The sequence below is a fragment of the Pleuronectes platessa genome, unplaced genomic scaffold (genome assembly GCF_947347685.1).
Source record: "Pleuronectes platessa unplaced genomic scaffold, fPlePla1.1 scaffold_85, whole genome shotgun sequence".
Lineage (NCBI taxonomy): Eukaryota > Metazoa > Chordata > Actinopteri > Pleuronectiformes > Pleuronectidae > Pleuronectes > Pleuronectes platessa.
Window position 1 is genome coordinate 238,237 of NW_026518955.1, and position 26,570 is coordinate 264,806.

Here is a 26,570-nt window from a genome sequence, read left to right on the forward strand (position 1 = left end):
AAAAAGGTGTTTGTTCTGTGGAGGTGGACATGCTTTGGAGGTGTGTTTCCTATTGGAAAAGAAAGCACATCATGAGAAAATCACTTTCCTTAAAGAAAATGGAGCCTGCTTTGGTTGTCTGCAGAAAGGACACATGAGCAAGGACTGCAGGAAGCGACTCAGCTGCAACATATGCAATTTGAAGCATCCTCAGATGCTGCATATCCACCAAAGAAGATTTGAAATGGACAAACATCATCCTCAAACAAAGGAAGAAGCTGACATCAGAGCCATAGCCTCGGTACAGACAAGTGGTCTTACTGGGGCCGGTGAAGACAATTGCAAACTCTCCATAGTGCCTGTGAAAGTAAAGGCCAAGAAGGGGAATACAACAGTGCATACATATGCATTCCTTGACCCGGGAAGCACTGCGTCATTTTGCACATTGGGGCTAATGAATAAGCTCAATCTCCAGGGAAGAAAATCAAATATTCTTCTGAGAACAATGGGTCAAAAGAAGGTCGTTGAAACCAGCATTGTTTCAGGCCTAGAGGTTACAGGACTTCATGGCACTGATTTCTGTGATCTCCCATGTGTGTACACTCAGAAGACTATGCCTGTGCACAAAGGGAACATCCCACATCAAAATGACATCAATCAGTGGCATCATTTAAAGAATATTCACTTACCTGAACTGGACTGTGAGATTGAGTTGCTGATTGGCTCCGATGTACCAAAGGCTCTGGAACCACTTCAAGTCATCAGGAGTGTGGGAGATGGACCATATGCCGTCAAAACAATGCTCGGCTGGACAGTTAACGGACCTCTGGGAAGAAAAGAAGATGAAAGGAAACCAGAAGAAGCTGTTGAGAGACTGGCTGAGCAGAAAAGAAGACAAGATGAGGAAGAAAGAAAAAGGATTGAAGAAGAGAAGGTTAGACGAGAGGAAGAGCAGAGGTTGAGGAGCCAAGAAGAAGCTCTTGAGAGGTTGGCTGAGGAGAAGCGGAGACAGGCTGAAGAAAGAAAAAGGATTGAAGAAGAAGAGAAAGTTAGACGGGAGGAAGAGCAAATGATTTTGAGGAAGAGACAAGAAGAGGAGGAGCAGGTTAGGAGAGAAGAACAACAACAGCGTGAGAGACTAGAGGAGGAAAAGAAGAGACGAGAGGAACAAGAAAGAAAGAGAGTTGAGGAGGAAAGGATTAGGATGGAGGAAGAGAGGGTCCAGGAAGACAGGAGGAGAGAAGAGAGTATCAGGAGACAAGAGGAAGAGTGTAGGTTAGCCCAGGAAAAGAGAAAGGAAGAAGAAAGAATAATTGAGGAAGAGAAAGTGAGAAGACGGGAGGTGGAAGAATGTGAGGCAAAGAGGAAACTACAGGATCAAGAAAAGAAGCAACAGGAGGAAAGGATTTGGAAAAGGTGGATTAAGGAGTATCTTCCCCAACTGCAAGAACGACAGAAATGGTCCAACATAAGACGCAACTTCACACCAGGAGACATCGTCATCATTGTGGATGATTCAGCGCCTCGCAACTCCTGGTTGACTGGAGGGATTGTGGAGACCATTATGGACAAAAAGGGACTTGTACGTCAGCTTCGGATCAAGTCAAAGACCGGATTTCTGACCAGGCCCATCACCAAAGTCTGCCTACTACTGGAGGCAGCGGATCATTGACTGACGCAAACTGACTTTTGACCCCTTGACTTTGTTCCTGAACACTTGACTTTGATTAATCACTCTTTCCTTGGACAACGTATATCGGATTACAAATAATGAAGAAAGAAAATATATTTACATACTATGTTGATTGTTATGTCAAATTTGTAATTATTATTTGAAACATAATAATTAGGGGCCGGAATTGTAGGGGCCAAAATGCATATTTGGTCTGTTTGTTTATTGTTTATTTTGAAAGGTTAGTCACACTGTTTTGGAGCATGTCACTTCCGTTTGATTGACACATGGGTGTGGCTTAATCTATATACCTGGGCAGTCAGATCAGCGGAGGGGGAGAAAGGGGGTTAGTGGCGCACCTGATTATATTTTCTGTTTAGCGTCGTCGTCGTCGTCGTCGTCGTCATCGTCAAACAACCATGTTTGCATTCATCAATTGTCATTCGGTCTACAGCAATAAAATTCTCAAACTATATTCATCACCGGACTTGGATTCATTGTACGACGCGTAACAGCCTGGAGCCCACTTAAGCCTCTTAGCGGCCTTTTATAGGAAAACGGACGCTATAGACAATTTTTTTATTAATTTGATTTAAAAAAAAAAATTGTAATTTGTTTTTAATATTATTTTTATTCATGTGCGCAGCAGGATTTGCGCCGCAGGATGTGCGCCCCACATAATTTGCGCCCCACAGGATGTGCAAGGACAGTTTTTTTATTAATTTGATTTAAAAAAAAAAAAATTGTAATTTGTTTTTAATATTATTTTTATTTATGTGCGCAGCAGGATGTCTGCCGCAGGATGTGCGCCCCACATAATTTGCGCCCCACAGGATGTGCAAGCACAGTTTTTTTATTAATTTGATTTAAATTTTTTTTTTTGTAAAAATGTTTTAACATTATTTTTATTTATATGCGCAGCAGGATGTGCGCCGCAGGATTTGCGCCCCATATAATTTGCGCCCCACAGAATGTACAAGCAAAAGTTTTTTTATTAATTTGATTTTAATATATTTTTTTGTAAAAATGTTTTAATATTATTTTTATACATGTGCGCAGCAGGATTTGCGCCGCAGGATGTGCGCCCCACAGAATTTGCGCCCCACAGAATTTGCGCCCCACAGGATGTGCAAGCACAGTTTTTTTATTAATTTGATTTAAATATTTTTTTTGTAAAAATGTTTTAATATTATTTTTATTTATGTGCAGAGCAGGATGTGCGCCGCAGGATGTGCACCCCACATAATTTGCGCCCCACAGGATTTGCAAGCACAGTTTTTTTATTAATTTATTTTAAAAAAAAAACTTGTAAATTTGTTTCAATATTATTTTTATTTATGTGCGCAGCAGGATGTGTGCCGCATGATGTGCGCCCCACAGAATTTGCGCCCCATAGGATGTGCAAGGACAGTTTTTTTATTAATTTGATTTAAATATTTTTTTTGTAAAAATGTTTTAATATTATTTTTATTTATGTGCGCAGCAGGATGTGCGCCGCAGGATGTGGGCCCCACAGAATTTGCGCCCCACAGGATGTGCAACCACAGTTTTTTTATTAATTTGATTTAAAAAAAAAAAACTTGTAAATTTGTTTCAACATTATTTTTATTTATGTGCGCAGCAGGATGTGTGCCGCCGGATGTGCGCCCCACAGAATTTGCGCCCCACAGGATGTGCAAGGACACTTTTTTTATTAATTTGATTTAAATACTTTTTTTGTAAAAATGTTTTAATATTATTTTTATTTATGTGCGCAGCAGGATGTGCGCCCCACTTAATTTGCGCCCCACAGGATGTGCAAGCACAGTTTTTTTTTAATTTGATTTAAATATTTTTTTTTGTAAAAATGTTTTAATATTATTTTTATTCATGTGCGCAGCAGGATTTGCGACGCAGGATGTGAGCCCCACATAATTTGCGCCCCACAGGATGTGCAAGCACAGTTTTTTTATTAATTTGATTTGAATATTTTTTTTTGTAAAAATGTTTTAATATTATTTTTATTTATGTGCGCAGCAGGATGTGCGCCGCAGGATTTGCGCCCCACAGAATTTTCGCCCCACAGGATGTGCAAGCACAGTTTTTTTATTAATTTGATTTAAATATTTTTTTTGTAAAAATTTTTTAATATTATTTTTATTTATGTGCGCAGCAGGATGTGCGCTGCAGGATGTGCGCCGCAGGATGTGCGCCCCACAGAATTTGCACCCCACAGGATGTGCAAGGACAGTTTTTTTATTAATTTGATTTTTAAAAAAAAATTGTAATTTGTTTTTAATATTATTTTTATTTATTTGCGCAGCAGGATGTGCGCTGCAGGATGTGCGCCCCACATAATTTGCGCCCCACAGGATGTGCAAGCACAGTTTTTTTATTAATTTGATTTAAAAAAAAAAAATTGTAAATTGTTTTTAATATTATTTTTATTTATGTGCGCCGCAGGATGTGCGCCCCACAGAATTTGCGCCCCACAGGATGTGCAAGCACAGTTTTTTTATTAATTTGATTTAAATATTTTTTTTTGTAAAAATGTTTTACTATTATTTTTATTTATGTGCGCAGCAGGATGTGTGCTGCAGGATAAGCGCTGCAGGATGTGCGCCCCACAGAATTTGCGCCCCACAGGATGTGCAAGCACAGTTTTTTTATTAATTTGATTTAAATATTTTTTTTTGTAAAAATGTTTTAATATTATTTTTATTTATGTGCGCAGCAGGATGTGCGCCGCAGGATGTATGCCCCACAGAATTTGCGCCCCACAGGATGTGCAAGCACAGTTTTTGTATTAGTTTGATATTAAATGGTTTTTTTTTGTAAAAATGTTTTAATATTATTTTTATTTATGTGCGCAGCAGGATGATCGCCGCAGGATGTGCGCCCCACAGAATTTGCGCCCCACAGGATGTGCAAGGACAGTTTTTTTATTAATTTGATTTAAAAAAAAAATATTGTAATTTGTTTTTAATATTATTTTTATTTATGTGCGCAGCAGGATGTGCACCGCAGGATGTGCGCACCACAGAATTTGCGCCCCACAGAATTTGCGCCCCACAGGATGTTTAAGCACAGTTTTTTTATTAGTTTGATTTAAATGTTTTTTTTTTGTAAAAATGTTTTAATATTATTTTTATTCATGTGCGCAGCAGGTTGTGCGCTCACAGAATTTGCGCCCCACAGGATGTACAAGGACAGTTTTTTTATTAATTTGATTTAAATATTTTTTTTTGTAAAAATGTTTTAATATTATTTTTATTTCTGTGCGCCGCAGGATGTGCGCCCCACAGGATGTGCAAGCACAGTTTTTTTATTAATTTGATTTAAAAAAAAAAACTTGTAAATTTGTTTCAATATTATTTTTATTTATGTGCGCAGCAGGATGTGCGCCCCACAGAATTTGCGCCCCACAGGATGTGCAAGCACAGTTTTTTTATTAATTTGATTTAAATATATTTTTTTGTAAAAATGTTTTAATATTATTTTTATTTATGTGCGCAGCAGTATGTGCGCAGCAGGATGTGCGCCCCAAAGAATTTGCGCCCCACAGAATTTGCGCCCCACAGGATGTGCAAGCACAGTTTTTTTATTAATTTGATTTAAATAATTTTTTTGTAAAAATGTTTTAATATTATTTGTATTTATGTGCGCAGCAGGATGTGCGCCGAAGGATGTGCGCCCCACAGAATTTGCGCCCCACAGGATGTGCAAGGACAGTTTTTTTATTAATTTGATTTAAATATTTTTTTTGTAAAAATGTTTTAATATTATTTTTATTTATGTGCGCAGCAGGATGTGCGCCGCAGGATGTGCGCCCCACAGAATTTGCGCCCCACAGGATGTGCAAGCACAGTTTTTTTATTAATTTAATTTAAATATTTTTTTTGTAAAAATTTTTTAATATTATTTTTATTTATGTGCGCAGCAGGATGTGCGCTGCAGGATGTGCGCCGCAGGATGTGCGCCCCACAGAATTTGCACCCCACAGGATGTGCAAGGACAGTTTTTTTATTAATTTGATTTTTAAAAAAAAATTGTAATTTGTTTTTAATATTATTTTTATTTATTTGCGCAGCAGGATGTGCGCTGCAGGATGTGCGCCCCACATAATTTGCGCCCCACAGGATGTGCAAGCACAGTTTTTTTATTAATTTGATTTAAAAAAAAAAAATTGTAAATTGTTTTTAATATTATTTTTATTTATGTGCGCCGCAGGATGTGCGCCCCACAGAATTTGCGCCCCACAGGATGTGCAAGCACAGTTTTTTTATTAATTTGATTTAAATATTTTTTTTTGTAAAAATGTTTTACTATTATTTTTATTTATGTGCGCAGCAGGATGTGCGCTGCAGGATAAGCGCTGCAGGATGTGCGCCCCACAGAATTTGCGCCCCACAGGATGTGCAAGCACAGTTTTTTTATTAATTTGATTTAAATATTTTTTTTTGTAAAAATGTTTTAATATTATTTTTATTTATGTGCGCAGCAGGATGTGCGCCGCAGGATGTATGCCCCACAGAATTTGCGCCCCACAGGATGTGCAAGCACAGTTTTTGTATTAGTTTGATTTAAATGGTTTTTTTTTGTAAAAATGTTTTAATATTATTTTTATTTATGTGCGCAGCAGGATGATCGCCGCAGGATGTGCGCCCCACAGAATTTGCGCCCCACAGGATGTGCAAGGACAGTTTTTTTATTAATTTGATTTAAAAAAAAAATATTGTAATTTGTTTTTAATATTATTTTTATTTATGTGCGCAGCAGGATGTGCACCGCAGGATGTGCGCACCACAGAATTTGCGCCCCACAGAATTTGCGCCCCACAGGATGTTTAAGCACAGTTTTTTTATTAGTTTGATTTAAATGTTTTTTTTTTGTAAAAATGTTTTAATATTATTTTTATTCATGTGCGCAGCAGGTTGTGCGCTCACAGAATTTGCGCCCCACAGGATGTACAAGGACAGTTTTTTTATTAATTTGATTTAAATATTTTTTTTTGTAAAAATGTTTTAATATTATTTTTATTTCTGTGCGCCGCAGGATGTGCGCCCCACAGGATGTGCAAGCACAGTTTTTTTATTAATTTGATTTAAAAAAAAAAACTTGTAAATTTGTTTCAATATTATTTTTATTTATGTGCGCAGCAGGATGTGCGCCCCACAGAATTTGCGCCCCACAGGATGTGCAAGCACAGTTTTTTTATTAATTTGATTTAAATATATTTTTTTGTAAAAATGTTTTAATATTATTTTTATTTATGTGCGCAGCAGTATGTGCGCAGCAGGATGTGCGCCCCACAGACTTTGCGCCCCACAGGATGTGCAAGGACAGTTTTTTTATTAATTTGATTTAAATATATTTTTTTGTAAAAATGATTTAATATTATTTTTATTTATGTGCGCAGCAGTATGTGCGCAGCAGGATGTGCGCCCCACAGAATTTGCGCCCCACAGGATGTGCAAGCACAGTTTTTTTATTAATTTGATTTAAAAAAAAAATTCTAATTTTTTTTTAATATTATCTTTTTTAATGTGCACACCTGGATGTGCGCCTCAGGATGTGTGCCCCACAGAATTTGCGCCCCACAGGATGTGCAAGCACAGTTTTTTTATTAATTTGATTTAAATATTTTTTTTTTGTAAAAATGTTTTAATATTATTTTTATTTATGTGCGCTGCAGGATTTGCGCCCCACATAATTTGCGCCTCACAGGATGTGCAAGCACAGTTTTTTTATTAATTTGATTTAAATATTTTTTTTTGTAAAAATGTTTTAATATTATTTGTATTAATGTGCGCAGCTGGATGTGCGCTGCAGGATGTGCGCCCCACATAATTTGCGCCCCACAGGATGTGCAAGCACAGTTTTTTTATTAATTTGATTTAAATATTTTTTTTGTAAAAATGTTTTAATATTATTTTTATTTCTGTGCGCCGCCGGATGTGCGCCCCACAGGATGTGCAAGCACAGTTTTTTTATTAATTTGATTTAAATATTTTTTTTTGTAAAGATGTTTCAATATTATTTTTATTTATGTGCGCAGCAGTATGTGTGCAGCAGGATGTGCGGCCCACAGAATTTGCGCCCCACAGGATGTGCAAGGACAGTTTTTTTATTAATTTGATTTAAAAAAAAAAATTGTAATTTGTTTTTAATATTATTTTTATGTATGTGCGCAGCAGGATGTGCGCCGCAGGATGTGCGCCCCACAGAATTTGCGCCCCACAGGATGTGCAAGCACAGTTTTTTTATTAATTTGATTTAAATCTTTTTTTTTGTAAAAATGTTTTAATATTATTTTTATTCATGTGCGCAGCAGGATTTGCGCCGCAGGATGTGCGCCCCACAGAATTTGCGCCCCACAGGATGTGCAAGCACAGTTTTTTTATTAATTTGATTTAAATATTTTTTTTTGTAAAAATGTTTTAATATTATTTATATTTATGTGCGCAGCAGGATGTGCGCTGCAGGATGTGCGTCCCAAAGAATTTGCGCCCCACAGGATGTGCAAGCACAGTTTTTTTATTAATTTAATTTAAATATTTTTTTTGTAAAAATGTTTTAATATTATTTTTATTTATGTGCGCAGCAGGATGTGCGCCCCACAGAATTTGCACCCCACAGGATTTGCAAGCACAGTTTTTTTATTAATTTGATTTAAATATTTTTTTTTGTAAAAATGTTTTAATATTATTTTTATTTATGTGCGCAGCAGGATGTGCACCGCAGGATGTACGCCCCACAGAATTTGCACCCCACAGGATGTGCAAGCACAGTTTTTTTATTAATTTGATTTAAAAAAAAAAACTTATAAATTTGTTTTAATATTATTTTTATTTATGTGCGCAGCAGGATGTGCGCTGCAGGATAAGCGCTGCAGGATGTGCGCCCCACATAATTTGCGCCCCACAGGATGTGCAAGCACAGTTATTTGTGCAGGCACCACTAGGCAGTGCATTGCATGGCGCAACGCGCAAAAAAATTGCGATAACGTTGCCAAAAACGTACAATGGGAACACTGAAAATCAATGTTTTTAGACCGTTTTTTTTGTCACTAAAACTGCTCTCAAATCCCCAAACAGAGGTCCTCAGACATGATTTTTATATATTTGAGGTGGTGAGATTGTTTCCTTCGCAGACATGTCACTCTCAAATCTCTCGGACCTGTGCTTATATCTGCATCGAAAAATCGAAGAATTACTTCCGGATCGATCTCTCATTGGAGCCCCATGTTAATTCTGAAGATTTTTCTGAAAAGATTAAAACTGAAAAATAAAACGTAAATCGCTCCCACGGCCCCATTTCTCAGCTCTCATGAATAAAAAATATATCTGGTTGCAGTGTAAACTATTGTGATTCTCAAAATGTTTTCATTTTCCAGGACTTATAGTTTTTGAGTAGGAAGTATTTGTTTGATGACGGTGCTAGAGTGTGAAAAAATGTCTCTCTCATTAAAACTAATGAAAATCTTAGGAGGAGAATTTATGAAATGAGAAGTACGTTTCTAAACTGCTCGTACAGCCTCATTTTTTGGCTCTAATCAATAATATAGATATGTACTCGTTCATCCAAGCCTTGTGTTTCTAACGGTGTTTTAATTTCTCAGATAGGAGTTTCAGATTTTCAATTAGAGCATTTTGTTCGGGACCTTCTCCTCAGGTCTGATGTCTGCCTCTCTCACGACAAACCTGCTGTAATCAGGGAGTCACACACGCAGAGGGAGGGGGGCCAAAAGGGACACTGAGATCTATTTTTAGACTGCACAGGTGGTAATCAGCACTGCAGGTAGTTCAGTCTGTAGAGCAGAGGGACAATAACACAGAGGTGGAGATTTCAAGTCTCAGTGTGGGTAAGACACAAACATTGAATTTTTTTCTTTGTCTTTCAAGGGGGAACTGTTGAATTCTTTAAATAATCAACTGTCAATGATATCTAAAGTCAATGTGATTGGATTAGTGGGTTGAGCCGCTGACTCAGTGATCCACTGGTTGTGAGTCTAAACCATCAGAAGCCAAAAATTACTTTTGAACAAATATATTAATATATCTGGTTGTAGTGTCAAGCCTTGTGGTTCTCAAAATGTGTTCATTTTCCAGATAGGACTTATCGTTTTTGAGTAACAAGTATTTGTTTGATGACTGATGATAGCAAAAGGAGGAGATTTATGAAATGAGAACTACGTTTCTAAACTGCTTGCATGGCTTCATTGTTTGGCTCTAAATAATGATATAGATATGTACTTATCCGTCCAAGTGTTGTGGTTCTCAGGGTGTTTTCATTTCACGGATAGGAGTTATATATTTTCAATTAGAGCATATTGTTTGGGACCTTCTCCTCAGGTCCAATCTGTCACTCTGTGTCACAGGTGCGTCGTTAGTGAAGTCACACACGCTGAGGAGGGGGACCAGAGGGGGAAAGGAGACAGTGAGATCTATTTACAAACTACTTCAAAGGTGTTAATCAACACAGGTGGTTCAGTGGGTAGAGCAGAGGGGCAGTGACCCAGAGGTGAAGATATCAAGTCCAGGTGAGGGCAGGTCTAACATTGTTTTTCAGAAGGGGACTATTGAACTCTTTAAATATACAACCCTCAATGATTTGAACTACGATGTGATTGGCTCTTCATCCGATTCCTGTTTTAGTGTGAATGAAGTGATAGGGATAGCGCCACCTAGTGGTCTGTGTGAAAATGAAGTTTTAGCAATCGACCCCAAAATTCTGTCACATGATCTGAGTCAACACCTGATGAAGTCAAGACTATTACTGCATACACACTAATAGTGATAGCGCCACCTAGTGGTCAAGGTGAAAATTAAGTTTTAGCAATCTGCCACAAATTGGACACACTTCATCAGATTCCTGACCTAAAGAGACCTATGAGTGTGTATGCAGTCCAATTTTCAATTAGAGCATTTTGTTCGGGACCTTCTCCTCAGGTCTGATGTCTGCCTCTCTCACGACACACCTGCTGTATTCAGGGAGTCACTCACGCAGAGGGAGGGGCCAAAGGGGACAGTCAGATCTATTTTTAGACTTCACAGGTGGTAATCAGCACTGCAGGTAGTTTATTCAGTAGAGAAGAGGAACAGTAACACAGAGGTGGAGGTTTCAAGTCCAAGTGTGGGTAAGACACAAACGTTACATTTTTTTCTTTGTCTTTCACGGGGGAACTGTTGAATTCTTTAAATAATCAACTGTCAATGATATCTAAAGTCAATGTGATTGAATTAGTGGGTCTGCCGCTGACTCAGTGATCCACTGGTTGTGAATTCAAAACCAACAGATGCCAAAAATTACTTTCGAACAAATATATGAATATATCCGGTTGTAGTGTCAAGCCTTGTGATTCTCAAATGTTTTCATTTTTCAGATAGGACTTATAGTTTTTGAGTAACAAGTATTTGTTTGATGACAGCGTTAGAGTGTGAAAAAAATGTATCTTCAATTAAAACTAATGATGGGAAAAGGAGGAGATTTATGAAATGAGAACTACGTCACTAAACTGCTCGCATGGCCTCATTTTTTGGCTCTAAACAATGATATAGATGTTGGGCCAGAGCCCAGCGGATGGCCACTAGACACAGGTCAGAGGTTAACACAAAGACAATCTAAACAAAGGCCTGTATAAATCAAGGCCTTGTGGAATATTCCTATCTACCTGTGAGTACTTTTTCCTGGCAGTTTCGAGAAACCCTAGCAGGTTTCAAGGCCCTCGCAGGAACACGGGCGCCCTGCTGGGTCTGAAGAGCCCAAGGGGGGGGCCACCAAACACTGGAGCCGAGGGTGAACAAAGAGTTGTTAAACTTTTGGAGGGAAACCATTCTCAAGCAGGCCCAAGAATCTCCCCCTGGTGGTGGAAAATGTTCTGGGAATGCCTTGGAACCCCCGCTGAGTTCCAAGCCCCGCCCACTCAGATCGATTCCTGACAAATCAATTGGCCGATGTCCTATGACCAGCTCCTCAAGGAGGAGGACCTCGCAGGTAGAATAAAACCACTGAGACATCAAATAATCGCTGCCATTTTACCCTGCTCTGAAGACGTCAACAGACCCCTCCGGGTCTTCAGATGATTTAATTGCTAAAGGGGGCAACCTTAACTTTTAGTTTATCAGCCCATTCCCAATTCCCTGAAGATAGAGCTGACCTTTCCAGTTAGTTGATCCGGAGGTAATTTTAGGGAGCAATTACTGACGTTTGTTTTATATCCATTTTCTTTTATTTCTTTATTCAGTCGACGTTTTGTTTTGATAGGACTTTTTGTTATTTTAACTTGAAAGAGATCGCCACAGGAAGTCCACTCGCAGGCCGAGATCATAGACTTTCTTTTTCACGATCCCCACAACTGCGCCACAGCTGATCATCCCTGCAGAAGAGACGAGGCCGAATTCCGTCCCAAGAGCAAGAGAAGTTCGCTCTTTTCGGCCCAGCGCTAACCTCCTTTGTAAACACGAGACCCACCGGAGCCCGCTTAAGAGGCCAGGACTTCACTCATCTGCTTTCCAGGAATTCGCAGTTCGTGCAGGCATCCTGAGGTTAACAACGAGATTCACTGGACTTCTGGAAAATCCGCGCGCCACGCGCAAGCAACACCGCGAAGGTCACAGTAAGAGGCTTTATTGTCTGGGCAGAGACTAGTTTAAATACTTAGCGTGTCATGTTATTTGAGTGTGTTTGTTTGTAGATCGCTGATCTGTTTTTAGCCGTGTAACGCGCGGCGAACTGGAGACGTCACATCCGGTTCCTTTGTCTACTATGTTCTGAGAAGCGCGCGTAACAAGTCGGCACTTCCTTTTTTACGTGTTACCGTCAGAGATATTGTGCGGAGATTTACATCTGTTAAAAGACAAATCTCACGTAACTGGACTGCCCGCTTCGCCGGAAGTTTGTCTCTGACGATGGTTTGAGAGCTTTCCTGATCTCTCTCTATCTCTCCCTCTCTTTTCTCCTAAACCTGTTTTTACACACGTCCCGACCTACACTTACATATTATATATATTATATAATACATCTCGACGCCATTCGGCTCCAGAACCGGGAGATAAGAAATCTCTTTGTCTAAAGATCCCCCTTTGTTAAGGTCAGTGACCGGCAGCCATTTTGCTTTTCGCAACGTGGCTTCACTTAGGAAACCTCCATCTTGTACGTAACATCTTGATCACGGCCAGACTACGTCACCACATGATCTTGTCATTACGCCATAGCCACTCCCCTTTCTCTTTCTCAGACACACACACACACACACATAGAGACACACACAGACAGACAGACACACACGATCACACACACACACACACACCAGTAGATACTCAGTATTACATGTGTGACAATTGTGATAAGTGCTGCTGCTGCTGTTGCCATCTTTGAAATATTGGAGTTTGTTAAATGAAGAATCATTGAAATAACATTAACTTTATTTCCCCTTTTTAATAAATACTTTTGTAATTAAAGTATTTGTATTTCTGTGATTATTTGTACATGTGTATGTGAATACAGCTGGATTACTATAGCCTGTGCTCGAACTTAAAACCCTTCATTGTTTATTATATAATCATTAATATTAAATATTGAGATTATTAATTTAACTTTTATCACTTGAGACTGATAACTATAGTTTGACTAGTTGGTCCCTGTAACCAGGGTGGTGCCCCGCTACGATAAGCAATGATTACAGATTGTATTATTCTTAATTGATAATTTTATTGTTTTCATTAATTATTTAACCATTATTAATGGATAACTGTATCATTTCTAATTAATTATTTTACTATTCTTAATTAATAGCTTTATAATTTTTTTAAATTTTTTAATAAATAATTCCTATTTTAATAATCATTTCTCATGATTATTAATAATTAGCCAACGTCAAATCTACTACTACAATTGCACAACATAGATATGTCCTTGTTCGTCCAAGCCTTGTGATTGTCACGGTGTTTTCATTTCACGGACAGGAGTTATAGATTTTGAATTAAAGCATTTTGTTTGGGACCTTCTCCTGAGGTCTGATGTCTCCCTCTCATTCTCGCACACCTGCGGTAATTAGTGAGTTACACACGCTGAGGAGGGGGGCCAAATGGGGAAAGGGGAGAGTGAGATCTTTAAATAAACTACTGCACCTGTGTTAATCAACACTATAGGTGGTGCAGTCAATAGAGCAGAGGGACAGTGACCCAGAGGTTGTCTGTTCAAGACCCCCTGTGTGGGTGGGACTTAAACAGATTTTTTTTCTTTGTCTTTCAGGGGGGAACTGTTGAACTACAATGTGATTGGCTCTACATCAGATTCCTGTATTAGTGTGTATGAAGTGACAATGATAGCCCCACCTGGAGGTCGGTGTGAAAATTAAGTTTAATCAATCGTCCCCAAAATCCTGTCACATAATCAGAGCCCTGACCTGAAGAGATCTATGAGTGTGTATGCAGTGTTAGTGATAGCGCCACCTACTGATCAAGTCCGTTGCTCTCTCTTTTATACCAGCCAGTTTATCTCTCTCTCTCTCTCTCTCTCTCTCTCTCGGTCTGTCTATCTCTCTCTTAAAGCAACCTGTCTGTGTCTCTCTCTCTCTCTTTCTCTTTTATACCAGCCATTCTCTCTCTCTCTCTCTCTCTCTCTCTCTCTCTCTCTCTCTCTCTCTCTCTCTCTCTCTCTCTCTCTCTCTCTCTCTCTCTCTCTCTCTCTCTCTCTCTCTCTCTCTCTCTCTCTCTGGGTCTCTCTCTCTCTGGGTCTATCTTTATCTGTCTCTGTCTCTCTCTCTCAAATTGACACTGTCTGTCGCTCTTCCCCCTAAAAAAAAAATATTTAGTCTGGAACCGGCAAATTCTAGGCACTAGGGATGCACCGATATGGATATTCTTGGCCGATACCGATATTTAAAATAACAATCTGGCCGATAGCCGATACCGATACCGATATTTGTTTATTTTCTTTTTGTTGTTATTCATTCACCCTTTTGTGCCAGAAAAATAATTAAATCATTATTTAGAAAGCACTATTTAAAAAAATTTCAGCCCTTCATCACTCTTATCTTTTAATGAGCACAGATTGAATCAAATTTATGAAACAATCTTTGATTTAACTAAACTTTATTTAACAGAGACATATTATGCCCATTTTACCGCAAGTTGAAATGGTTCCTTGGGATCTTAATGAAATGTCTGTAACATATTTTGGTCAAAATACCACAAGGATAATTTAAAACAGCACCTTTTTACCCTGTCTAAAACAGCCCTGTTAAAGTATCATTATAGAGAACGCTCTTCTCATTGATTTACGGTAGCAGTATTGCCCGTTTATTAGATGTGTTACGGCTTCTGTGTGTATGACGTATGTTGTCAATTCCCTTGTTACCTGGGCATGAGATGGATAAATAGAGCCGATGCACATGAGAATAAAGTACTTAAACAGACGCTACGCTCATACTTTTTACACCAAGTTACACTGCGTGAGTCAAGATAACTTAACAAGCCCTCCTCAGTTTTACCTGTTTTGAGTGTCGGGCAGAAATCACATCGCGTCAACACCCACCGTGGCCCTTCGCGATGCTTGTTTTAATTAAACAGTCGGATTCCCCTGGTCCGCACCAGTTCTCAGTCAGCTGCTAGGCGCCAGCCGGAGGGTTCCCCCAGCGGTCGCCGTAGCTGAGGTGATCCGCGAGAAGGGCCCGTCCAGAGTGGCCGCCGCTGACCGCGTACCCGGTCCCCTCCAACGGCCCGCCTTCCGCGCCGGCGATGGACACCGCCCCGCGGTACAAGAGAAAGAAAGCCCCCCCCCCACCAGTGACGCCGTGAGGTGCCACCGGATGAGGACCTCCCGATGCCGCACACTGAGCCTCCGGCGGCGCGGAGAGGAGGGCGACGGAGGGACTGCTCCCCCAGCCGCGGCACGTGCCCAGCGGTTTTACCACAAATATGAACATCGGCCAATGATATCGGTGAAAGTCAAGTTTATTACCGATAAGCCGATATCAGTAAACGAGGCGAATATCAGCCGCTACCGATGTTCGGCCGATAAATCGGTGCATCCCTACCAGGCACCCATTTGAAATTTCTCGGCAGGAGGAATTTTCTTGTTTGATTTAAATATTTTTTTTTTGTAAAAATGTTTTAATATTATTTTTATTCATGTGCGCAGCAGGTTGTGCGCCGCAGGATGTGCGCCCCACAGAATTTGCGCCCCACAGGATGTGCAAGCACAGTTTTTTTATTAATTTGATTTAAATATTTTTTTTTGTAAAAATGTTTTAATATTATTTTTATTTATGTGCGCAGCAGGATGTGCGCTGCAGGATGTGCGCCCCACATAATTTGCGCCCCACAGGATGTGCAAGCACAGTTATTTGTGCAGGCACCACTAGGCAGTGCATTGCATGGCGCAACGCGCAAAAAAATTGCGATAACGTTGCCAAAAACGTACAATGGGAACACTGAAAATCAATGTTTTTAGACCGTTTTTTTTGTCACTAAAACTGCTCTCAAATCCCCAAACGGAGGTCCTCAGACATGATTTTTATATATTTGAGGTGGTGAGATTGTTTCCTTCGCAGACATGTCACTCTCAAATCTCTCGGACCTGTGCTTATATCCGCATCGAAAAATCGAGGAATTATTTCCGGATCGATCTCTCATTGGAGCCCCATGTTAATTCTGAAGATTTTTCTGAAAAGATTAAAACTGAAAAATAAAACGTAAATCGCTCCCACGGCCCCATTTCTCAGCTCTCATGAATAAAAAATATATCTGGTTGCAGTGTAAACTATTGTGATTCTCAAAATGTTTTCATTTTCCAGGACTTATAGTTTTTGAGTAGGAAGTATTTGTTTGATGACGGTGCTAGAGTGTGAAAAAATGTCTCTCTCATTAAAACTAATGAAAATCTTAGGAGGAGAATTTATGAAATGAGAAGTACGTTTCTAAACTGCTCGTACAGCCTCATTTTTTGGCTCTAATCAATAATATAGATATGTACTCGTTCATCCAAGCCTTGTGTTTCTAACGGTGTTTTAATTTCTCAGATAGGAGTTTCAGATTTTCAATTAGAGCATTTTGTTCGGGACCTTCTCCTCAGGTCTGATGTCTGCCTCTCTCACGACAAACCTGCTGTAATCAGGGAGTCACACACGCAGAGGGAGGGGGGCCAAAAGGGACACTGAGATCTATTTTTAGACTGCACAGGTGGTAATCAGCACTGCAGGTAGTTCAGTCTGTAGAGCAGAGGGACAATAACACAGAGGTGGAGATTTCAAGTCTCAGTGTGGGTAAGACACAAACATTGAATTTTTTTCTTTGTCTTTCAAGGGGGAACTGTTGAATTCTTTAAATAATCAACTGTCAATGATATCTAAAGTCAATGTGATTGGATTAGTGGGTTGAGCCGCTGACTCAGTGATCCACTGGTTGTGAGTCTAAACCATCAGAAGCCAAAAATTACTTTTGAACAAATATATTAATATATCTGGTTGTAGTGTCAAGCCTTGTGGTTCTCAAAATGTGTTCATTTTCCAGATAGGACTTATCGTTTTTGAGTAACAAGTATTTGTTTGATGACTGATGATAGCAAAAGGAAGAGATTTATGAAATGAGAACTACGTTTCTAAACTGCTTGCATGGCTTCATTGTTTGGCTCTAAATAATGATATAGATATGTACTTATCCGTCCAAGTGTTGTGGTTCTCAGGGTGTTTTCATTTCACGGATAGGAGTTATAGATTTTCAATTAGAGCATTTTGTTTGGGACCTTCTCCTCAGGTCCAATCTGTCACTCTGTGTCACAGGTGCGTCGTTAGTGAAGTCACACACGCTGAGGAGGGGGGCCAGAGGGGGAAAGGAGACAGTGAGATCTATTTACAAACTACTTCAAAGGTGTTAATCAACACAGGTGGTTCAGTGGGTAGAGCAGAGGGGCAGTGACCCAGAGGTGAAGATATCAAGTCCAGGTGAGGGCAGGTCTAACATTGTTTTTCAGAAGGGGACTATTGAACTCTTTAAATATACAACCCTCAATGATTTGAACTACGATGTGATTGGCTCTTCATCCGAATCCTGTTTTAGTGTGAATGAAGTAGCGCCACCTAGTGGTCTGTGTGAAAATGAAGTTTTAGCAGTTGACCCCAAAATTCTGTCACATGATCTGAGTCAACACCTGATGAAGTCAAGACTATTACTGCATACACACTAATAGTGATAGCGCCACCTAGTGGTCAAGGTGAAAATTAAGTTTTAGCAATCTGCCACAAATTGGACACACTTCATCAGATTCCTGACCTAAAGAGACCTATGAGTGTGTATGCAGTCCAATTTTCAATTAGAGCATTTTGTTCGGGACCTTCTCCTCAGGTCTGATGTCTGCCTCTCTCACGACAAACCTGCTGTAATCAGGGAGTCACACACGCAGAGGGAGGGGGGCCAAAAGGGACACTGAGATCTATTTTTAGACTGCACAGGTGGTAATCAGCACTGCAGGTAGTTCAGTCTGTAGAGCAGAGGGACAATAACACAGAGGTGGAGATTTCAAGTCTCAGTGTGGGTAAGACACAAACATTGAATTTTTTTCTTTGTCTTTCAAGGGGGAACTGTTGAATTCTTTAAATAATCAACTGTCAATGATATCTAAAGTCAATGTGATTGGATTAGTGGGTTGAGCCGCTGACTCAGTGATCCACTGGTTGTGAGTCAAAACCATCAAAAGCCAAAAATTACTTTTGGACAAATATATTAATATATCTGGTTGTAGTGTCAAGCCTTGTGGTTCTCAAAATGTGTTCATTTTCCAGATAGGACTTATCGTTTTTGAGTAACAAGTATTTGTTTGATGACTGGTGATAGCAAAAGGAGGAGATTTATGAAATGAGAACTACGTTTCTAAACTGCTTGCATGGCTTCATTGTTTGGCTCTAAATAATGATATAGATATGTACTTATCCGTCCAAGTGTTGTGGTTCTCAGGGTGTTTTCATTTCAAGGATAGGAGTTATAGATTTTCAATTGGAGCATTTTGTTTGGGACCTTCTCCTCAGGTCCAATCTGTCACTCTGTGTCACAGGTGCGTCGTTAGTGAAGTCACACACGCTGAGGAGGGGGGCCAGAGGGGGAAAGGAGACAGTGAGATCTATTTACAAACTACTTCAAAGGTGTTAATCAACACAGGTGGTTCAGTGGGTAGAGCATAGGGGCAGTGACCCAGAGGTGACGATATCAAGTCCAGGTGAGGGCAGGTCTAACATTGTTTTTCAGAAGGGGACTATTGAACTCTTTAAATATACAACCCTCAATGATTTGAACTACGATGTGATTGGCTCTTCATCCGATTCCTGTTTTAGTGTGAATGAAGTGATAGGGATAGCGCCACCTAGTGGTCTGTGTGAAAATGAAGTTTTAGCAATCGACCCCAAAATTCTGTCACATGATCTGCATCAACACCTGATGAAGTCAAGACTATTACTGCATACACACTAATAGTGATAGCGCCACCTAGTGGTCAAGGTGAAAATTAAGTTTTAGCAATCTGCCACAAATTGGACATACTTCATCAGATTCCTGACCTGAAGAGACCTATGAGTGTGTATGCAGTCCAATTTTCAATTAGAGCATTTTGTTCGGGACCTTCTCCTCAGGTCTGATGTCTGCCTCTCTCATGACAGACCTGCTGTAATCAGTGACTCACACACGCAGAGGGAGGGGGGCCAAAAGGGACAGTGAGATCTATTTTTAGACTTCACAGGTGGTAATCATCACTGCAGGTAGTTTATTCAGTAGAGAAGAGGGACAGTAACACAGAGGTGGAGGTTTCAAGTCTCAGTGTGGGTAAGACACAAACATTGAATTTTTTCGTTGCCTTTCAGGGGGGAACTGTTGAATTCTTTAAATAATCAACTGTCAATGATATCTAAAGTCAATGTGATTGGATTAGTGGGTCTGCCGCTGACTCAGTGATCCGCTGGTTGTGAGTTCAAAACCAATAGAGGCCAAAAATTACTTCTGAATAAATATATTAATATATATATGTACTTGTTCGTCCAAGCCTTGTGTTTCTCACGGTGTTTTCATTTCATGGACTGGCATTATAGATTTTGAATTAGAGCATTTTGTTCCGGACCGTCTCCTCAGGTCCTCTGTGTCACAGGTGCGTCGTTAGTGAAGATACACACACTGAGGAGGGGGGCCAGAGGGGGAGATGGGGACAGGAAGATGTTTATAGTAGCCATTTCAAAGATGTTGCTCAACATCATAGGTAGGCTAGTGGTCACAGAAGAGGGTTAGTAAGTCAGAGGTTGAGGGTTCAAGTCCCACTGATGGCAGAATTTTAAGATTTGTCATTTTCTGTGTCTTTCAGAATGGGAACTTTAAACTCTTTGAATATACAATTGTCATTGATGTTTAAGGTTAATTCAATTGGATCAGTGGGTTGAGCTGCTGACTCAATGATCCACTGGTTGTGAGTTCAAAACCAATAGCAACCAAAAATTGCTTTTGAACAAATATATTAATGTGTATGCAGTGATAGTGATAGCGCCACCTAGTGGTCGGTGGGGAAATTAAGTTTGAGCAATCGGACCCAAATCGCACACACCTCATCAGATTCCAGACCTGAACAGATATATTCGTGTGTATTTATTGATAGTGATAGCGACATCTAGGGGTTGGTCTGAAAATGAAGTTTGAGCAATTGGCCCCAAATTGGACACACCTCATCAGATGCCAGACCTGAACAGATATATTAGGGTGTATTCATTGATAGGGATAGCGCCACCTAGTGGTCAGGGTGAAAATTAAGTTTTTACGAATCAACCCCAAAATTCTGTCACATGATCAGAGTCAACATCTGATCAAGGCAAGACTATGACTGCATACACACTAATAGTGATAGTGCCACCTAGTGGTCAGTTTGAAAATGAACTATGAACAATCGACCCCAAAATTCTGTCAAATGATCAGAGCCCTGACCTGAAGAGACCTATGAGTGTATGCAGTGTTAGTGATAGTGCCCCCTACTGATCAAGTCGCTCTCTCTTTCTTAAACCAGTCGCTCTCTCTCTCTTTCTCTCTGGGTCTCTCTCTGAAACTGGTACATTTTCTCTCTCTCTCTCTTGGTCTGTCTCTCTCTCTTAAAGCAGCCACTCTGTCTCTCTTCCCCAAAAAAACAAAAGTCTCTTTTCGACCCGAACGCAGAAGGCACCCATTCGAAATTTCTCGGCAGGAGGAATTTTCTAGTTATTCTTACTTCTTCCGCCTAAAAGTTTGGGACGCTTCTCCTCCTACAAAGTTTGTCGCACATTCACGAGACCCACAAATAAACCTGCGGAATTACGTCGAATCGTGTGCTATTATTCAAATTTTCAATTCGTCCACCGGTTCGCACAAAAATCGCGATAATGTGGCCGAAAAGTACAATGGGGGTCAAGCTCTCTCTACCAAAAGAGCGAGAGGCTGAAAATCAGCGTTTTTAGACCCTTTTTTCGTCACTAAAACTGCTCTCAAATCCCCAAAACGGAGGTCCTCAGACATGATTTTTAGATATTTGAGGTGGTGAGATTGTTTCCTTCGCAGACATGTCACTCTCAAATCTCTCGGACCTGTGCTTATATCCGCATAGAAAAATCGAGGAATTATTTCCGGATCCTTCTCCCATTGGAGCCCCATTTTAATTCTGAAGATTTTTCTGAAAAGATTAAAACTGAAAAATAAAATGTAAATCACTCCCACGGCCCCATTTCTCAGCTGTCTTGAATAAAAAATATATCTGTTTGTAGTGTAAACTCTTGTGATTCTCAAAATGTTATAATTTTCCAGATAGGACTTATAGCTTTTGAGTAACAAGTATTTGTTTGATGACGGTGCTAGAGTGTGAAAATAAATCTGCTCTATTGAATTCAATGTACTTTTTCGGAGGAGATTTATGAAATGAGAAGTACGTTTCTAAACTGCTCGTATGGCCCTCATTTTTTTACTTTAATCAGTAATTTAGATATGTCCTTTTTCGTCCAAGCCTTGTGATTCTCACGGTGTTTTCATTTCACGGATAGGAGTTATAGATTTTCAATTAGAACATTTTGTTCGGGACCTTCTCCTCAGGTCTGATGTCTGCCTCTCTCACGACACACCTGCTGTATTCAGGGAGTCACTCACGCAGAGGGAGGGGCCAAAGGGGACAGTCAGATCTATTTTTAGACTTCACAGGTGGTAATCAGCACTGCAGGTAGTTTATTCAGTAGAGAAGAGGGACAGTAACACAGAGGTGGAGGTTTCAAGTCCAAGTGTGGGTAAGACACAAACATTACATTTTTTTCTTTGTCTTTCACGGGGGAACTGTTGAATTCTTTAAATAATCAACTGTCAATGATATCTAAAGTCAATGTGATTGAATTAGTGGGTCTGCCGCTGACTCAGTGATCCACTGGTTGTGAATTCAAAACCAACAGATGCCAAAAATTACTTTCGAACAAATATATGAATATATCCGGTTGTAGTGTCAAGCCTTGTGATTCTCAAAATGTTTTCATTTTTCAGATAGGACTTATAGTTTTTGAGTAACAAGTATTTGTTTGATGACAGCGTTAGAGTGTGAAAAAAATGTATCTTCAATTAAAACTAATGATGGGAAAAGGAGGAGATTTATGAAATGAGAACTACGTCACTAAACTGCTCGCATGGCCTCATTTTTTGGCTCTAAACAATGATATAGATGTTGGGCCAGAGCCCAGCGGATGGCCACTAGACACAGGTCAGAGGTTAACACAAAGACAATCTAAACAAAGGCCTGTATAAATCAAGGCCTTGTGGAATATTCCTATCCACCTGTGAGTACTTTTTCCTGGCAGTTTCGAGAAACCCTAGCAGGTTTCAAGGCCCTCGCAGGAACACGGGCGCCCTGCTGGGTCTGAAGAGCCCAAGGGGGGGGCCACCAAACACTGGAGCCGAGGGTGAACAAAGAGTTGTTAAACTTTTGGAGGGAAACCATTCTCAAGCAGGCCCAAGAATCTCCCCCTGGTGGTGGAAAATGTTCTGGGAATGCCTTGGAACCCCCGCTGAGTTCCAAGCCCCGCCCACTCAGATCGATTCCTGACAAATCAATTGGCCGATGTCCTATGACCAGCTCCTCAAGGAGGAGGACCTCGCAGGTAGAATAAAACCACTGAGACATCAAATAATCGCTGCCATTTTACCCTGCTCTGAAGACGTCAACAGACACCTCCGGGTCTTCAGATGATTTAATTGCTAAAGGGGGCAACCTTAACTTTTAGTTTATCAGCCCATTCCCAATTCCCTGAAGATAGAGCTGACCTTTCCAGTTAGTTGATCCGGAGGTAATTTTAGGGAGCAATTACTGACGTTTGTTTTATATCCATTTTCTTTTATTTCTTTATTCAGTCGACGTTTTGTTTTGATAGGACTTTTTGTTATTTTAACTTGAAAGAGATCGCCACAGGAAGTCCACTCGCAGGCCGAGATCATAGACTTTCTTTTTCACGATCCCCACAACTGCGCCACAGCTGATCATCCCTGCAGAAGAGACGAGGCCGAATTCCGTCCCAAGAGCAAGAGAAGTTCGCTCTTTTCGGCCCAGCGCTAACCTCCTTTGTAAACACGAGACCCACCGGAGCCCGCTTAAGAGGCCAGGACTTCACTCATCTGCTTTCCAGGAATTCGCAGTTCGTGCAGGCATCCTGAGGTTAACAACGAGATTCACTGGACTTCTGGAAAATCCGCGCGCCACGCGCAAGCAACACCGCGAAGGTCACAGTAAGAGGCTTTATTGTCTGGGCAGAGACTAGTTTAAATACTTAGCGTGTCATGTTATTTGAGTGTGTTTGTTTGTAGATCGCTGATCTGTTTTTAGCCGTGTAACGCGCGGCGAACTGGAGACGTCACATCCGGTTCCTTTGTCTACTATGTTCTGAGAAGCGCGCGTAACAAGTCGGCACTTCCTTTTTTACGTGTTACCGTCAGAGATATTGTGCGGAGATTTACATCTGTTAAAAGACAAATCTCACGTAACTGGACTGCCCGCTTCGCCGGAAGTTTGTCTCTGACGATGGTTTGAGAGCTTTCCTGATCTCTCTCTATCTCTCCCTCTCTTTTCTCCTAAACCTGTTTTTACACACGTCCCGACCTACACTTACATATTATATATATTATATAATACATCTCGACGCCATTCGGCTCCAGAACCGGGAGATAAGAAATCTCTTTGTCTAAAGATCCCCCTTTGTTAAGGTCAGTGACCGGCAGCCATTTTGCTTTTCGCAACGTGGCTTCACTTAGGAAACCTCCATCTTGTACGTAACATCTTGATCACGGCCAGACTACGTCACCACATGATCTTGTCATTACGCCATAGCCACTCCCCTTTCTCTTTCTCAGACACACACACACACACACATAGAGACACACACAGACAGACAGACACACACGATCACACACACACACACACACCAGTAGATACTCAGTATTACATGTGTGACAATTGTGATAAGTGCTGCTGCTGCTGTTGCCATCTTTGAAATATTGGAGTTTGTTAAATGAAGAATCATTGAAATAACATTAACTTTATTTCCCCTTTTTAATAAATACTTTTGTAATTAAAGTATTTGTATTTCTGTGATTATTTGTACATGTGTATGTGAATACAGCTGGATTACTATAGCCTGTGCTCGAACTTAAAACCCTTCATTGTTTATTATATAATCATTAATATTAAATATTGAGATTATTAATTTAACTTTTATCACTTGAGACTGATAACTATAGTTTGACTAGTTGGTCCCTGTAACCAGGGTGGTGCCCCGCTACGATAAGCAATGATTACAGATTGTATTATTCTTAATTGATAATTTTATTGTTTTCATTAATTATTTAACCATTATTAATGGATAACTGTATCATTTCTAATTAATTATTTTACTATTCTTAATTAATAGCTTTATAATTTTTTTTAATTTTTTAATAAATAATTCCTATTTTAATAATCATTTCTCATGATTATTAATAATTAGCCAACGTCAAATCTACTACTACAATTGCACAACATAGATATGTCCTTGTTCGTCCAAGCCTTGTGATTGTCACGGTGTTTTCATTTCACGGACAGGAGTTATAGATTTTGAATTAAAGCATTTTGTTTGGGACCTTCTCCTGAGGTCTGATGTCTCCCTCTCATTCTCGCACACCTGCGGTAATTAGTGAGTTACACACGCTGAGGAGGGGGGCCAAATGGGGAAAGGGGAGAGTGAGATCTTTAAATAAACTACTGCACCTGTGTTAATCAACACTATAGGTGGTGCAGTCAATAGAGCAGAGGGACAGTGACCCAGAGGTTGTCTGTTCAAGACCCCCTGTGTGGGTGGGACTTAAACAGATTTTTTTTCTTTGTCTTTCAGGGGGGAACTGTTGAACTACAATGTGATTGGCTCTACATCAGATTCCTGTATTAGTGTGTATGAAGTGACAATGATAGCCCCACCTGGAGGTCGGTGTGAAAATTAAGTTTAATCAATCGTCCCCAAAATCCTGTCACATAATCAGAGCCCTGACCTGAAGAGATCTATGAGTGTGTATGCAGTGTTAGTGATAGCGCCACCTACTGATCAAGTCCGTTGCTCTCTCTTTTATACCAGCCAGTTTCTCTCTCTCTCTCTCTCTCTCTCTCTCTCTCGGTCTGTCTATCTCTCTCTTAAAGCAACCTGTCTGTGTCTCTCTCTCTCTCTTTCTCTTTTATACCAGCCATTCTCTCTATCTCTCTCTCTCTCTCTCTCTCTCTCTCTCTTGCTCTGGGTCTCTCTCTCTCTGGGTCTATCTTTATCTGTCTCTGTCTCTCTCTCTCAAATTGACACTGTCTGTCGCTCTTCCCCCTAAAAAAAAAATATTTAGTCTGGAACCGGCAAATTCTAGGCACTAGGGATGCACCGATATGGAAATTCTTGGCCGATACCGATATTTAAAATAACAATCTGGCCGATAGCCGATACCGATACCGATATTTGTTTATTTTCTTTTTGTTGTTATTCATTCACCCTTTTGTGCCAGAAAAATAATTAAATCATTATTTAGAAAGCACTATTTAAAAAAATTTCAGCCCTTCATCACTCTTATCTTTTAATGAGCACAGATTGAATCAAATTTATGAAACAATCTTTGATTTAACTAAACTTTATTTAACAGAGACATATTATGCCCATTTTACCGCAAGTTGAAATGGTTCCTTGGGATCTTAATGAAATGTCTGTAACATATTAAATATTTTTTTTTTGTAAAAATGTTTTAACATTATTTTTATTCATGTGCGCAGCAGGTTGTGCGCCGCAGGATGTGCGCCCCACAGAATTTGCGCCCCACAGAATTTGCGCCCCACAGGATGTGCAAGCACAGTTTTTTTATTAATTTGAGTTAAATATTTTTTTTTTTAAAAATGTTTTAATATTATTTTTATTTATGTGCGCAGCAGGATGTGCGCTGCAGGATGTGCGCCCCACATAAGTTGCGCCCCACAGGATGTGCAAGGACAGTTTTTTTATTAATTTGATTTAAATATTTTTTTTTTGTAAAAATGTTTTAATATTATTTTTATTTATGTGCGCAGCAGGATGTGCGCCCCACAGAATTTGCGCCCCACAGGATGTGCAAGAACAGTTTTTTTATTAATTTGAGTTAATTCTTCTTATTTTTTTGTAAATAAATATTTCATTTATGTGCAACGCAGGGTGTGCGCCGCAGGATGTGCGCCGCAAGAGATGTGCACCGCAGGAGATGTGCGCAGCAGGAGATGTGCACTGCAGGAGATTTGCGCCGCAGGAGATGTGAGTCGCAGGAGATGTACATAGCAGGAGATGTGTGCCGCAGGCGATATGCGCAGCAGGAGATGTGTGCCGCAGTTTTTTTATTAATTTGATTTTATTTTTTTATTTTTTGTAAATAAATGTTTCATTTATGTGCAA

At 40.0% G+C, this 26,570-nt stretch overlaps 1 protein-coding gene across 1 annotated transcript; it reads left to right on the forward strand.

The window, feature by feature from the left end:
* Positions 1-526: 526 nt before the first annotated feature.
* Positions 527-2,074, forward strand: LOC128436331 (golgin subfamily A member 6-like protein 22). The gene is made up of 2 exons (XM_053418116.1): positions 527-1,791; positions 1,975-2,074. Exon 1 carries the CDS (start codon positions 593-595, stop codon positions 1,649-1,651), a length of 1,059 nt encoding a protein of 352 aa, XP_053274091.1. The 5' UTR covers positions 527-592; the 3' UTR covers positions 1,652-1,791; positions 1,975-2,074.
* The last annotated feature ends 24,496 nt before the right edge of the window (positions 2,075-26,570 follow it).